This window comes from Ctenocephalides felis, unplaced genomic scaffold (genome assembly GCF_003426905.1).
Source record: "Ctenocephalides felis isolate EL2017-DRISC unplaced genomic scaffold, ASM342690v1 CF-g0.4_SCAFFOLD_00845, whole genome shotgun sequence".
NCBI classification, from domain to species: domain Eukaryota; kingdom Metazoa; phylum Arthropoda; class Insecta; order Siphonaptera; family Pulicidae; genus Ctenocephalides; species Ctenocephalides felis.
This window is the reverse complement of record NW_020536999.1, coordinates 26,410,220-26,426,265: the sequence shown is the minus strand read 5'-3', so window position 1 is coordinate 26,426,265 and position 16,046 is coordinate 26,410,220. Positions and strand designations below refer to the sequence as shown.

Here is a 16,046-nt window from a genome sequence, read left to right as displayed (position 1 = left end):
CCGGTGGAAACAAATGCAAGTTGCATAAAAAAGTTGTATTAAATTCGATTTGGCAAATATAGCGAGGTATGTTTATTATCATATGAAGAACTCTTGGGGGTTCCTATTTTAAATTTTCGGTTAAAAATAGAGCACTCGGTCGTGTCAACGTGACAAGGAGATTCGTGTATTTTTGACACGGTCGAGATTTAATTCGGGAATGCACTTGCCGGGACATTAATCAAACTCGATTTAGAACTCTGATAAATTGTCGTTTTGCTGAAATTAAGACACAAGTGGGTCGAGGTGGGATTGAAGTTTGGAAAATATATATTGGGCTGCTGGCAATTTCATTAAGGAAGAGTTTTTTTTTTTAAATTACATTATTATTATTCCTAAATTTAAATTTTGGCTTAATATTTTTAACATTTAAACTTTTGTTATGTTTAATTATCTCATCATTGTTTTATATTAGTATTTTGATTTTTTGAAAAAAAACGAATTTTTGGCATTATTGATATCTTTCAAAGTAAATGTTTACACTGTGTAACCCAAAAGTATTATTTTATCTTATTGTAAAATTGCACAGCAAGATTATCTCAGATTTTGCCTACAAATCGTCTTTTCCATCGTTTTAATTTTAAATTCAATCTCGGACAAAAGATTATCGGACAAAAGAAGCGCCTGCGAAAAGTGGAATCGAATTAAAAAAAATTAATTTTAAACTGGGCCACGTCGTCTAGACCGAAACGGAGCGCCCGTGACACACAATGTGTCTGATTATTATTATTCGTCCATCGATTTTGTACTGCGATTGCGACATAGACGGCGAGCAAGGGTAAACAGTAATAATAAATTTCAATTATTTTTTCTTTCTGAAAAACTAGTCTTTTTGTTTTCACTCACCACTAGTTTGTTTCCATATGGAATTCGATCAAATTATATTGAGAAACTATTTAAATGTTTCATTTGAAAACATGTTTATTTATTTATGTGTGTATTTATCATGTGGTGGTTTCGTGCACCGCCTTCGGCTTATTAATGACACTTGGGACAATTGAAACTGTTAATGTTTCCGGCACTTAGTCACATTCGCTTTGTGACTTAGTATTCTGGAAGTGCATGCTGCATAATATTGCAACAAATATACACATGCTCATATATAGAGTGTCCCAGAACACAACGTCAAACCGAATTGGGGTGATAGTATCGCCATGAAAAAAAAATTATGTGATTTGGATATTATGAGCTTTTAAGTGCTACTGAGACTATTTTTTAACTTTCCGTAGGGTAAGTTATAGTAATGGGCCGAAAATAGAAAATTAAAATTTTTGCATATCTTTACGTTTCAGAGGTTTCTAAACATTTTGGCGTACCTCAGAAAAAATGTGTGTGTGTATGTGTGGAGACAATTTTTCGTCGACGATTTCGTGCGTGTGGATGAACCGATTTGAAAAATTCAAAAAGCAATCGATTCCTATCGACAGGTATGTGCTGTTCAGTTTTCTACAAAGGCAGGTCTGGCCGTTACAGAGATACAGAGCAAAGAGTGCATAAAATAGAAACCGAGTTTTTGATAGAACTGAGTATCCGATTTGAATGATCCAAAAAACATTGTGTTGGCAAAACAATTATTTTTGGAATATAATCTATAACCTATAATCTATTTAATTATTAAATTTATAAACATTTAATATTCCTCGATCATTTCGTTACTGTACGGGAAGTTTCAGCAATTTGCCTTAAAGCACGATGCCACACACCACTAGTTGGTTTTTGTAGTAAATTTTCATTAAATTTGTTCATTCAAACTTTGGATTTGTAAACGAGAATAAGTCGAAAATAATAACACAGTCGCTTCAAGGTTTTAAGAATTAAGACTTTATGGTATGAATTTAAAATTTTCAAAATTAGACTTTGAAAGATTCTTCTTAAAAAATATATTAAAGTGTGTTGGCAAGTTTCATCAAAAGTTAAGGCATTTAATTGGGATTTTATATATTACATAGAATTTCTCTGAACTTTTTCTAGTCTCAGATTTAACCTTTTTCAATGGATGAAGCACACAATTTATTTCAAAATAAAGACAAAATCTGAATACAAAGATCAAAAGACTTGATTACATATATGTCACATCACATTTGTAGTCATTTTGTTATTTCAAATACTTAAAACTTATACATGTCACAAGTATTTAGTACCTTCTGATGAATAATCTTCCCAACGCACCATTTCGCTCCACATATACCAAATTTTGCTCAAGTCTCACCTAACATTACGTTCATTTCACTCCGTCAATGTCGTTAGTACGATTTATTCCTAGTGGAGTCTCTAAATAGATTATATCTCTTTGCTCATAAATTGAGAAGGATTATCGCGAATGCTACTGATCGCTTTACCGCCCTCCGCCGCCTTCTACCCTTAACTTAAATATCTACTCTAACGACGGTAATTTAGAAAAATCCCATTTAATGCCACTTGATGGAATGACATAGTCGATGGAAAAAGTACTGCTACATGTTGTATGAGAACACTGCGTGTAATTTATAGTGCGTCGAACTTACTATTTGCTTTTGTTTAATATAAGACTGTCTAATATAACTTTTGATGTGTTGGTCTGATTGGAATGGAATGTTTGGTGAATTCATACAAAATTAATTTTTTTATAATATTGTCTAACATCATAATGCCCTACAGCAACTCGATGTACTTTAAAATTGCTTCCAAAAATGTTCTTTTAATATAAGCTTATGTGGAAGTTATCTCAGGGGAATTTGTGCATTTATTGATTGTATCGCTTATGACTTATAAACTGTTCGATTATTATGAACAATATGTTTGGATCCTCCATAATGACACGGGCATACCTACAATTCAAGAACATATATCAATGATTGCCATTAATTTTAAAAACAGAATTGACGTCCATCCTAACCAACTATTATTTTATTTATACCAAGAAGGCCAGCCAACCAAGCTCAAAAGAAAAATACCTGGAGATCTAATAAGTTTATTTATAGTTTTTTTTCTCCCCATTTGTCGTTAGTTTTATTTTTTTTATATTAGCTCTAGTAGATACGCCACAGGGGGTATCTACTAATTTGTAGACAATTAATTTCAAACAACTTGTCAGCATTCTCTGCTAAATGTAATTATTTTTATAGATTGCAGAATAAAAATAAAATTAAAAAAAAATGTTTGGAAGAATGCATTGTGCTTTCCGATAATGATGCATTATCAGATCAAGTGTACGTTTTTAAATGCGATTTTGAAGTATACCGAATTGCTTCAGAGCATATGTCTATGTATATAGGGTAAAGCAGGGATTAAAGGTCCGCGGGTAAAATAATCCACTATCGATATATCAAAAACCAATAAGATTAAGAATTTTTCAACAACAATATTTGAAAGTAGAGGGAAAAAGATGTATAATCAGTCATCGCTTCTTACGACATTGCTATCGGGATAGAAACGCCAGTGTTTTGAAAGTTCAAAACAAAAGTATTTTCTTTCGGTATTTGTTTTGGTTGTGAGCACTGTTGCTTAGTTTACGAGATCTTAATATATTTTTTAAGTATACATTATTCTTTTATTTTAAATTTGACCTGTTTACCCAATGGTCAGGTTACAAAATTTTGAAAAACAGCAAAAAAAAACATTTTTACAATAATGAATTAGTTGAGATTTTTACTGAACATAGTCAGCTAGTCGTATATTTGATACGTGTTATTTGTTGTGATATTATTGGTTTGGTCAACACAATATAATTGCTTAAAGTCAAATTGGACCTTTGTGCCCCGCCCTACCCTACGTAAATGTTGTATATTTCAGGCAAAAATTACTCCAAAATGTAGAATGTAGAATGCAAATTTTGTTTATAAATCCTCTCGTCTGTTTGTTCTGCGTTGTAATTAAATTTTCGCAATCTCAAATTTTCGAAACATTGTCCTATGTAAATTGCGACGGTTCGGGGAAATGTAAACAGATAGAATAAACATAGGTATAAACAGAAACAAAACTATTAGAGATCACTTATAAATAACTATATTTAGTTTATAAATATTAAACTATATTCTACATTCTGTATTATGAGCCCGCTGTACTGTTTGTAGTACAACAATTTATTGAGGTGCGTTGAGTACTGTAACTATTATGATATTGATAAGGTGTTAGAGAAATTTTTACAAAATTAAATAGTCTATAATATTTTCATTATATATATATATATATATATATATATATATATATTTATATGTATATATATTTATATGTATATTTATATGTGTGTATGTTTATGTACTCCTTTTTGTGTCTCTTCCATCCGGGTGCCCCCTGGCCAACTTTTCGCCCGACACGATTCTTTCTAATTTCCTCCAGCCATAAAGAAGGATACGACAATGCGGAACATTTAATAAATAATAAATTCAATCCACAGGAGCCTTTGTCGTTGAGTAGTAGTAGTTAGTAGAGGCTTAGGGGGCCGCCGATAAAACACGACGGTGATAAAACCATTCCTTTAAGTGTCGCGAGGACAACAGGCATGGATTATTAATCCGAGTTAAAATTGTAATATATAAATATATATATATATATATAAGTGTGTGTGTGTGTGTCATGTGTTATATATCATTGTAAGAAAGGAAGTTTGGAATTCATATTATTATCGCCTTGACGTTTTCGCGTTCCACTCACTCGAAGAATTTTTCATTTCAGGGCTGGTGGCGCCAACAATATATATACATGCATATGTATATACTAGCTAACCCTGCAAAAGTAGTTTTACTATAAAAATTATTTTAATGAAATTTCTAATATAATAAATTTCTAGTATAAAAGCTAATTGTAACAATTTGGCATAAAGTGTGCGGTACATGAGTGAAAAACTCATGCCTTTAGATACTACCCCGAATTTATTAAAAAAAAATAAACATATTTTTTTCCTTTTTATAATTTCATAAATCTTTGAATATAATTTTATGTGATTTAATTTATTTTTATACAATATAGTATAAAATTGCTCAGAGCTTATAAGTTTTCGAGCTTTTTCTACAAGGCGTCTCCACCGCACCGTCTTTCGCCTCGAAATATAAAAATTTTTAAAACCATTTACATTGCATTTGCCAAATTAATTCTTTGAATATCTTTTAAGTACTGAAATTGATGAATCATTTCAATATAAAAAATGTTATATATATAAATATATTTTTGAAATGTTTATTTGTTTATAAACACGTGTATATTTATATAAACTGTAAAACTTGCCAATAAAATATGTTTCCGTTCTAATTAATTTATTTAAATTATTACATCCGTTTTCTTAACTTTGTTAACAAAGGATAAAAACACTATTTTTTATTATTATTTAAAAACAATGGACAATAAATTAAATTCGTATCGTTTTATAACTTTTAACAATATTTTCGATCGTAAAATTTTATGAATCGATTCATAAAAAAATATTGCTTCTGATGACGCAGTTTGTAAATTTACATCATTTTAAATGACGTAAGTGAAAAATAGTACTATAAATTATTATTTAACAGAAATATAAAATTTTGTTAATTATATAGATTTGTATGAAAAAAAATAATATTTATTTCTGAATAAATGCCGACAAATTTAGGACAAATATTCATTTTAAATGCAATTATAAAGTGTTCTAGGTTGATTCAGAAGCTACAAGAGATATAATAAATAAACTCATCTATAAGTTACGAATAAATTTACCTTATAGTTTTCAAGTATATAAAGTATTGATGTAGGGTTATAGTATATAATCTTAAATATAATTGCAGACTATTTTGCATATTTTGAACGTTTCAGAAGTTTCAAAGGTTATATTAAAAAATGTACATATATTGCCTTTTATTAATTTGTGTGAAATATTCATTGATTTTAAATAAATATTTAAATATACTTAGTGTATTTATAGCCGTGTGAGGTTTATTAGAGTTTTCTGTGTATATCTTGATCGCTTTTTCGTTTCAGAATAAATTAATCGATCGAAAGCTCCATCGCTCCAACGTTCGTTCCGTATTAATTTCAAATCCGATTATTCCATGATATTTTATTAATGGAGAGATTGCTGGAGCACTCAAAATTTAATTACAAATTACACCGAGAGATTTGACGAGAGTATAAATATTTCTGATAAGAATGGATCGAAAACTAATAGAAGGTGAAATGATAAATTATTATGTTAAATTTAAATCACATTTTCTCTGGCAACAATAAACTATTTCATTAGAAACCCTGAAGCTTTTTGCTTATTTTAAGATTATTTATAAATAAACTTTTTAGTATTATCATAATATATTGTAACTGCATCTAGAAGATTGCTCTAACTGTGAACCAAATATTTTATTAAAATTTTTGTAGACACTTATGATCTGTAGGTAGAATTTTGCGACTATAGAAAAATTTTATTACGAAACTGATATAATATATATATATACTTATAAATATATATATATATATATATATATATATATATTATGTGCATATATATTATGGGGATCGTGTGTTCGGGAATTATTTTAAGCCCTATTTGACTGACAGGTTGATTGAGTCGGGTCCAAGGGGGCAATTAGAGATCACGGATTCACTGTCAAAATGTTACATTAATATTTGTATAATTGAAACCATGGAATTTGAAATCAGAATCAGTCAACCAAGTTGAACATTTTCAGAATAAGACAACCAGCTTGATTTAGAAAACAAAGTGATTATTCATTTTGATAATAATATTATATTTGTTATGGAACATTTCATATTTACAATTAAACTTTGTACGGTTGTTTTTTCAAATTTTCGGATTATTAAAAATTGTTCGCGATATGGCCAAACATAAACACAAACAAAACCGTGATCAGTGAAATTTTTTTCTTTGTTTTTTTTCATTGATCATATTCTTGTTTATCGCCGTATAAGAACTAACTCATATACCTTAACATCAACAATAACTACTAAATCATATATATATATATATATATATATATATATATATATATATATATATATATATATATATATATATATATATAGTGCACGTGTATATACTCAATTATATTAGAATAGTACTTTATCTACTTTTATTCCCTATCTAAAGTTGCATTATTTCTTTTTTATTTTCAGTTTACTAATGTCCAAAAGCGTCCATAAACATGTTTGTCAACGAAGTTGTTCTCGCCTTTTTTAAGAAGACCAAGAAGAAAACTATAATCGACGTGCAGGATTTTTAAAAATTTACAAGTTTGGAGTTTGTCATCGCCAATGGCGTTATTGGGTGACACAGATTCTTTACGGACAATCCAAAACAATCAATTATTGCCAAATATGGATAATATGACAAATCCCAATGATCAGGAATGGTCCGACACGATCGCACTGATCGCCAAATCATCAATCATGGTGTTCATTATAATTGCAGCTATTTTCGGTAATTTACTGGTGATTGTTTCGGTGATGAGACATCGAAAGTTAAGGATAATCACAAATTATTTTGTGGTGTCTCTTGCCCTGGCCGATATCATGGTCGCCATGATGGCGATGACCTTCAACTTCAGTGTCCAGTTGACGGGACGATGGCTATTCGGTTATTTTATGTGTGATGTTTGGAACTCTTTGGATGTCTACTTCTCGACTGCTTCAATTCTGCATTTGTGCTGTATATCTGTGGATAGATACTACGCTATTGTCAAGCCTTTGAAATATCCCATAAGCATGACCAAAAAAGTTGTGGCGGTAATGATTTTGAACACCTGGATAGCACCAGCTCTCTTGTCCTTTGTGCCAATTTTTCTAGGATGGTACACGACCGAGGAGAACCAGAAATACCGCGCCGAACATCCAAATGAATGCGTATTTGTAGTTAACAAATGGTACGCAGTAATATCGAGTTCTATTTCTTTCTGGATACCTTGCACCATAATGGTGTTCACATATTTGCAAATTTTCCGCGAAGCTGATAAACAAGAAAAAGCGTTGCATACTAGGCAAGGTAAAGCCATGTTGATGCATCGGCCAAGTAGGGATTGTGGTCATAACGGCGATGTCCTGTCGTCATCGGGTGGCTCATCAAAGACTTTGACGTTGCACGAGATTCCCGATGAGCCTTTAAATACGCCAACCAAGGACAAGAACATAATCAAGATGAAACGCGAGCATAAAGCTGCACGTACCTTAAGCATAATCATGGGTACTTTCGTATTGTGTTGGCTTCCATTCTTCTCCTGGTACCTTAGCACGTCCTTGTGTGGAGAACACTGCGATTGCCCGGATGTGGTAGTCGCTATAGTATTCTGGATCGGTTACTTCAACTCCACTTTGAATCCTTTGATCTACGCTTACTTCAACCGCGAGTTTCGAGAAGCCTTTAGGAACACCTTGCAGTGCGCGTTTTGCAGCTTGTGTAAGAACCAGCCCGTGGACCTGGATGATTTGGACACTAGGAGATCTTCTCTGCGACCATATGAGGACAGAAAAAAAAGTGTCTATTCGGAGACTTATCTGAAGCACGTCGATCGCCGGAGGAGTTCGGAGTTCGGTTCGTCGTTATGAGTGGAACTGGTGTCGCCTTATCCGGATAAGGTGACCACCAGCTTTTAGTGTCGGCGGGAGACGCTGGTGTAAGAGAACTTGCGAATAGACTACAAGTTTAGCCAATCCAATTGACAGTTTGTGATTTGATAAGGACTTCCTTGTGTTCTGTTGACTAAAGTTCTAATTTGTACATATAGTTTTAATACATCTATTTGTTGATACGAATAAACTAATTTTTACGAGTGTCCTGTGTCCCGTTTTTTCCATGGCGTTGCAACAATTTTAGGCTTTAGTTAAATGAGTGATATTATCAAAGTTTTAAAAAAATGTGTAAATATTTTGTTTTTTGTACATAAATAAATATATAAATAATATAGTTATATTTAAGCAGCGATTTGCCGATGGATATTATAAACTTTAGCATAAATTTAGATAGATTTAAGAAACAAAATTAATAACTAAAAATTGTTTTAAACATTTGATTTTTTATTTCTTTATTATAAATATTATCAGATAAACATTAAAAACGCAACGTTTACGTATGAAAATATTTATAAACATATTGTGAATATTTCCTATACGTATCATATGAGGTTTGCTTGGTAAAACACGGCCTAAAATCTAGTCAAAAATCTATATAATTATTGATAAAGCTGTCTATAAATAGCATTGATTTCATTTTTATATCAATTGTAAATTGTATATTGTTCAATTCATTATAGGTATTTTAATTTATTTATTTGTAATATAAACTCATTATTTACTATTTAATTTATATATTCACTGCTATTAAATGTATAAATGTTTTATAAAAATTGATTTGTATTTAAAAAAAATAAAATAGCACTTTTTTAGTCTGTGTGATTTGAGATGTAAATATTGATTATTAAAAATTTGTCATCGTTTTGGAAAAGTTTTCTATTATTTTATTTAAATTTTAGGAATTAAGGTAGGTACTTTCAAAACATTTTTTCTGTAGAACCACTTTTGCTGACTTTTGTGAATGCAGAAACCATATTTTTGCGAGAAAAAAAGATATAATGCATAATTTTAATATAATTATATTATGTTATTTATAATTTTTCATTTATTCTTTATTTATGATCCATGTCTTATTTAATACAAATGTCTGCATAAAATGTTCCTTTTATCGACATATGTGAAAACATTAAGCTGAAATCTTGATTATTTGTATATCAACAACGTCGAAAATTTTTTTAAGCATGCATTTTTACTATTAGAATCTATAACTATTAATTGTTTAAAGGTGATTTATAAAGTAGTAGTTTATTATGCTTTATCAAATTGTAATTTTGAACTTCGCAGACCTTTTTATTAGCTTTTGTCAACTCTCACCAGAGCGCTGATGTCGGCCTTTCTGGTGTACGGGTTCGTCATCTGTCAAAATCGACATCCTCCTTAAGATTCTTTAAATCCCAACTAAAACATTACTTAATACTTAAATAAGGCTGTGATAGTGTTTAAAACTATAATATATCTTATCTTTTTAAGCCTTTAGTCACGTATTGAATGTAAATTGCAAATTTCGCGCTTGCACAACATTCGTAGTGATATGTAATTCAAGCTTGCTTAATACTAAACTGTTGCTGGCTTCCAATAGAAATAGTGTTTATATTATGTAAAGTCGTATTTTTTATTTGAAAATAATTTATTTGGCATAATAACAGTTTCAAAATGTGGACTTTTATGGTGCTAGCAAATATTATAAGCTTTTTCATTTCTTCAGGTAAACGTACATGTATAAATATAGATAATGACATGTCATAAAAATCGATTTGTTTTATATGTTTTCAGGTGTGATTTTGTAGTGAATTTGAATTTTTATGTTTTAATAATCAAGTAAACGATTAGCATAAACTGTTATTATAAAGACTGAAAATTCACTTATTTATTATTATTGTTCTGTGTGAGTATATTTTAATAAATTCTATGATTGTAGTTTTTAGTGCAGCGGTTACAACAATCAAGCCTGGTGTAGTAGCAGTAGATATTGGTAACAATTTAACACTGCCATGTCCTGGTGAACAAGGTGTAGTCTCTTGGATTAGAGACGGTCGTGAACCTCCAGATCACTCAAATGTTCAAGATAATGGTAGTTTAGGCATTTGGGACGTTCAGCCTTCTGATGCAGGAATTTATACTTGCAATCGGGATGGGAATGAAATAAAAAAGAATCTATTAAGATTATAGTAAGAAGTAAGTAGATAATATAAAAAATATTGATAAACTTGTAATCTTATTATTCATATACATGATTTTGTTATTAGCTCCTCCACCACCTTTAGTAAATGTAACAACACATATGTCTACAGTTTTGGGGCTGGTTTTATGGAATGTTAATGGTTCAGGGGGTTATCCGATAATTGATTTTACAGCTGAATATAAACTGCATAGTTTTCCAAATGGTAGTGGTGCTCCTGAAAATGAAACATGGAAGATTATAAGTCCTGCACATATGAGTCCTAATACGGTAAGTACAGTGTAATAATCTTTATAGTTTTGGTATTATTTCTCATTGATTTTTTTTAGCCATTATCTCTAGGTATTTTTATTATTTATTTTATAAGCACTGAAGATTATTTTCTTGTGTTTTTAATCTTATAATTAATTTTATTTCAGCCCTTCTATTATATGTCTATATTTATTTATGTTTTTGAATTATTATTTATTTATTATATATTCATTTTTATATTGTTTTTGCTTCATGTACTTTAAATTATTATAATAAATGTGTTGAAACAATTTTGATTTTTTATTTTAGTTAATTTAAACAATTGTTATGTTTGCCATGATTATATATAGCCTAAATAACAAGTTTTAAAGTGCTGAACACAACCTGTATGGGTACAGTAAGTTTATCTATCAATATGAATAATTTTTTAAATACTGCTACATGTCCTTGTTCTTTCTAATTGAATTTTTATTTTCACAGAGACAAATCGACATTTATCATCTGATACCAAATACAACTTATGCCTTCAGAGTATGGGCAACAAATGCTTTAGGGCCTGGTGAAAAAGTTGAAGTTTTAGGAGCAACTTTGTATTTTGATGGTGAGGCAGGTCAGTAAAACATTTATTTTATAAATAATTACATTTAAAGCTAATTATTTATCTTTCTTATAGAACTGGCAAGACATTTGTTAACAGGGGCAGATCAATTCGATACTAGGGTTTGGGTGGCTGCGGTTGCTGTGGTTATGGGCACTCTGACTGTTCTGACATTTGGGACATGTTTGTTACTATATAAAGAATGTCGAGCGCCTAATGGTAAGTTTTAAGATGTTTTTTTGCATATAAATGTTATTGGTTTGTGAACGTTACTAAACATATAATGGTGTGCGCCAATATATATATTAAATAGATATTTCATTACTCCATTGAATAAATTGATTTTGATTTATTTATTCATAATTGTTGGCTACATGAAAATAATTTTGATCCAGGTGTTTCATGTATAATTACAAATATCTCATCATATTTGTTTATTTCATTTACATTGTTATTAGTTTTTGATGTAGTAGACATTCAATGTGTAGTTAATTTAATGTTATATTTTTGTTAATATTATGCTTAATGCTTCATAATAAATTTTTTATCCAAATAGCGAAAACAAAAAAAAATCCGAGGTTTGATTGTTATTGGTGTGCTGCTTTCTTATAAAGTGTTCCATCTTATTTCTAATTATGACTAAATTATCATCAGTATTTTGTGTGATTATTTTCAGATATTCAAAAATATTTATTAATACTTTCACACAAGTTATTGTGTGTGATCAAATGTTAGTGTAGTGCTCATGATTGTTGTTATCAATGGTCCCCAAATATCATTGTGTATTTTCCTATGTATCGATGTGATAAATAATAAATGATATGTGTGTAGTGCCAAAAAAATTTTGAATACTACAAGAAATTTTGTAAGTAACAGTAACAAGATTTTTGACTATTGGTTACAACGCTTGAATTGTTTTTCGTTGCATTAATGAATAAAATAATATATCAAATTTATTGATTTGTATTACCTCTTTGCTTTCAGTAGCATGTTACTTTCCTAAAGCTTTTAAATATATATTTTTTTATTGAAATTTAGGTTTTATTATATTTTTATAATTTTCTCTGTCTCGATTTACAATATAAATGGCAACACACTTCTTCATCTAAATAGATACTTTCTGCTTGGTAAACTATCTGAATGTATTTTTTTCTAGGAATCTCTAATGTAATTATCTATATCCTTTTTGTATATGTATATACTTCAATTATAGCTTAGCCACTGTCAATTTAGAAACAGTTCACATTTTTCTAAAAATCAATCTTCAATTTTCAGAAGATGATATGTGTCTCCAAGAAACAATGGAGTTAGTACCAAACATTATCTTAAATCCTGGATACTGCGAAATGCGTTCTGAAGCAAATGCCAATGATATTCGATACTCTATCAATAACTCCATTAATGAAGAAATACTTTCAAATGGAAGACCTTTCGGAAGCATCAGAAAGAAGAGGAACTCTCAAATCAGTAACGGATATATGCCTGTCAATTCTGATGATGAGGACTTTTATCCGTGCATGGTCTTTAGTGGAGGCAGTAATCGGGCAAGGAAAGTTTGATTTTTGTTTATTATTTTTGTGTTGTATGATATGTGTTGTGCACCTCCGAAAAGAAAGTATATTGTCAATGCTTGAAGTGGAAGATGGAGATAAAGTAAGCATAGTAGAGCACTAAATAAATTAAATTAGCACTGCAGTAATTTTTAATGATATGTTATGTTTGTGGTGTAAGAAACTTTACAGTGCTTGCTTGTTTACCACTTCTTATTTCATCGATATTTTTCGATTTATTTGAAGTGAAAAATCAAGCTTTGACAATATTTTATTAAATTTATCAGAAATTTAATTGAAATTAGTAAATGCACAAGAGTTATTTAAGTTTTATTCTGCAAATATTTTGATTGCATTGAAATAAAAAGAAAGTGATAGTTTATAACAATGGTTTTAAGCAATAAATTATCTAAAATTTTCTGGGGTGCATCGTTGTCAATTTATATTTATAAAATATTATTTTGAAACTTGCAGTAAAATGAAGTATACAATGTTAGTTAAGGTTGTTTTTACTTAAATTTTTAATTTACTTTAAAATAATACAATTTTAAGAAAAAACACATTTTAAATTAAAATGAATTAATTTGGCAAAGATCTCAAAATATTTTTTCATCCTGTAAATATTAAAACTATTGACAATAGTAAATGCAAACAAACCAGCCTTGCTGACAAAATGCAAACCAAATTTTTCAACTTGAACATTTTATCAAAATTCTTCCATCGAGCAAGCTATTGTGAAAAAAAGAAACGTTATTAGTATTATTGAATAGTAATAATTGAATTAGTAATAAAGTACTGATTTATTAGATACATAAAAGTAGAAATCATCATTTTGATGTTAGATGTAATGTTGACAATATTATTTAAGTTCCTTTGATGGAGTGTGATAAGAATCTGGATGTTTTTGAGGCTGATGTCGTGTGCAATTGATCCAGAATCATAATATTCGATCAGACTGACATAAATTTGTAAGGAAATGCAATGCAATTGCAGGATCAGCCTTTTAAAAATATAATCAATCATTCATATCATCTTCATTAGTTCATCATCCAAATCATATTCTCTTTATAACACATTTTTAGTTCGTTATATTTAATTCTGTTAGACGTAAATTATTGTTTATCAGTATATAAAGCTATCACAAACTCTAAAAAAAACTTATCACAAACTCACAAAGAAAATTGTACAATTGAATAGAAAACAATTCAATAATCTCACATTAATATTCATCTAAACAATTGCGCAATTAATTCTTTTAGATCACATTTAGGACCCATATCGCTTTAAAATCAAAGGACCCACTAAAACACTTACCTCTCCAAGTAATTTTCATAAGCTTCCATATCACCTAAAACTCATTCATAAAACTTTAAAATGTCTTCGAGAACTTTTAATTGAATAAATATAATACTAAAATACTAAATAATACATTATACTCAAATTTTATAAAACCATATCAAGATTAAGTCATTTTAGAAAATTATAAGCATGTATCTGTAATAAAATGGTATAAATATAAAAAAATTGATTTAAGCCCCTAATATGTGAAACAATTATAAATGTCGCATATTAATCATAACCGTGTTAGTAATTAATCGGCAATATAAATATTATTGACATTTTTAGGGTTCCGTACTATCAAGAATATATTCTATTATTCCAATTTATTTATAAGAAATCGACTGAATGATATTATTTAAGAAAAATAAGATTACATGTACAGGGTTCAAAATACTGATTTAAAATTGATACCCGTTTATTATTTGTGCTAATATTTTCTATCTTATTTTTATCTAAGTTTATTTATTTTATATAGTTTTAAAATAACTTCTTAATTTATTTTATTACACAATTCTTTTATATGACACACATCTTACATAATGATAAATTAGATGTACAAATTCGACAAACACAAATAATTTCATATTTTTTAAATATTTATCTTAAGTCTTTACTAAATTACTCAAAAATTCAATGTACAATCACAGTTTTCACGAATCATCTCATATAAATCATTGTAACATCAGAAATTGTTAAGATTATAATTAAGCAAATGGATAAACAATTATTGGTGTGTAATGTAAAGATAATTTATAAAGCAAAAATTAAATTTGTTTATAATGAATACAAATGCAAATGCAAACATCACTAGACGAAGCACTTAGGAATTATGTACATGAGTTTCTACGCATAGATTAGATTTGTTAAGAAGTTTAAATGTATATATATATATATATATATATATATATATATAAACTATGTTTACAAAGTCACTGTTATTATCGAACAACATTTGATGCACTAGCTTTTTTAATGAAATAGCGTTTTAGGTCATATATAAGTTATTCTGAACATATGACAAACAGTGCCTATGCATAATTAATTTAATTAAGCTAAAAAAAAATCACAAATAAGTACAGAGGACATGTTAGAATTAGCCAAAGGTTGTAAAAGGATATGGTCAACTCTTTGTTAGTATTTTTGCAATATACAGAGAAAATAGTATCGTGGATATTTTCATAGTTTAGAATGCATTATCATGATGAAATTTTGCATATTATCATGAATAATGTCTTCTCAATGATGGTTTGTCCACGAATTTAATTTTTTTACGAAATTTTGTAGTAGAAGCATTATTAATACAAAAACTGTGTTGTTATTCAAGTGCTTAAAATGAAACAAATATTCAAACAATATAGGCTTCATAGATAACTGTGGTAGAAATGTTTACAATGTTCTAGATGTACTGATGAAATAGAAAAATTACATTCAAGTGGTTTTACAAAATCAAGAAATATATATTTCCATATTAACATTCAACAAGAAGTCTAAAATGCAATTCATATCGTAGACACAAAAGTAACAAAAGCATTTAATATTGATTTGTTCTATAAAATAGTCATAA

The 16,046-nt window shown here is 29.0% G+C and overlaps 2 protein-coding genes across 2 annotated transcripts; both read left to right on the top strand.

The window, feature by feature from the left end:
* Positions 1 to 7,305: 7,305 nt before the first annotated feature.
* Positions 7,306 to 8,590, top strand: LOC113374378 (octopamine receptor beta-2R-like). The gene has a single exon (XM_026614470.1). It carries the CDS (start codon positions 7,315 to 7,317, stop codon positions 8,536 to 8,538), a length of 1,224 nt encoding a protein of 407 aa, XP_026470255.1. The 5' UTR covers positions 7,306 to 7,314; the 3' UTR covers positions 8,539 to 8,590.
* Positions 8,591 to 9,997: 1,407 nt separating this feature from the next.
* Positions 9,998 to 13,254, top strand: LOC113381154. Its single transcript, XM_026620133.1, has 7 exons — positions 9,998 to 10,267; positions 10,481 to 10,668; positions 10,725 to 10,737; positions 10,809 to 11,011; positions 11,474 to 11,603; positions 11,667 to 11,810; positions 12,867 to 13,254. Exons 1-7 carry the CDS (start codon positions 10,216 to 10,218, stop codon positions 13,148 to 13,150), a joined length of 1,014 nt encoding a protein of 337 aa, XP_026475918.1. The 5' UTR covers positions 9,998 to 10,215; the 3' UTR covers positions 13,151 to 13,254.
* The last annotated feature ends 2,792 nt before the right edge of the window (positions 13,255 to 16,046 follow it).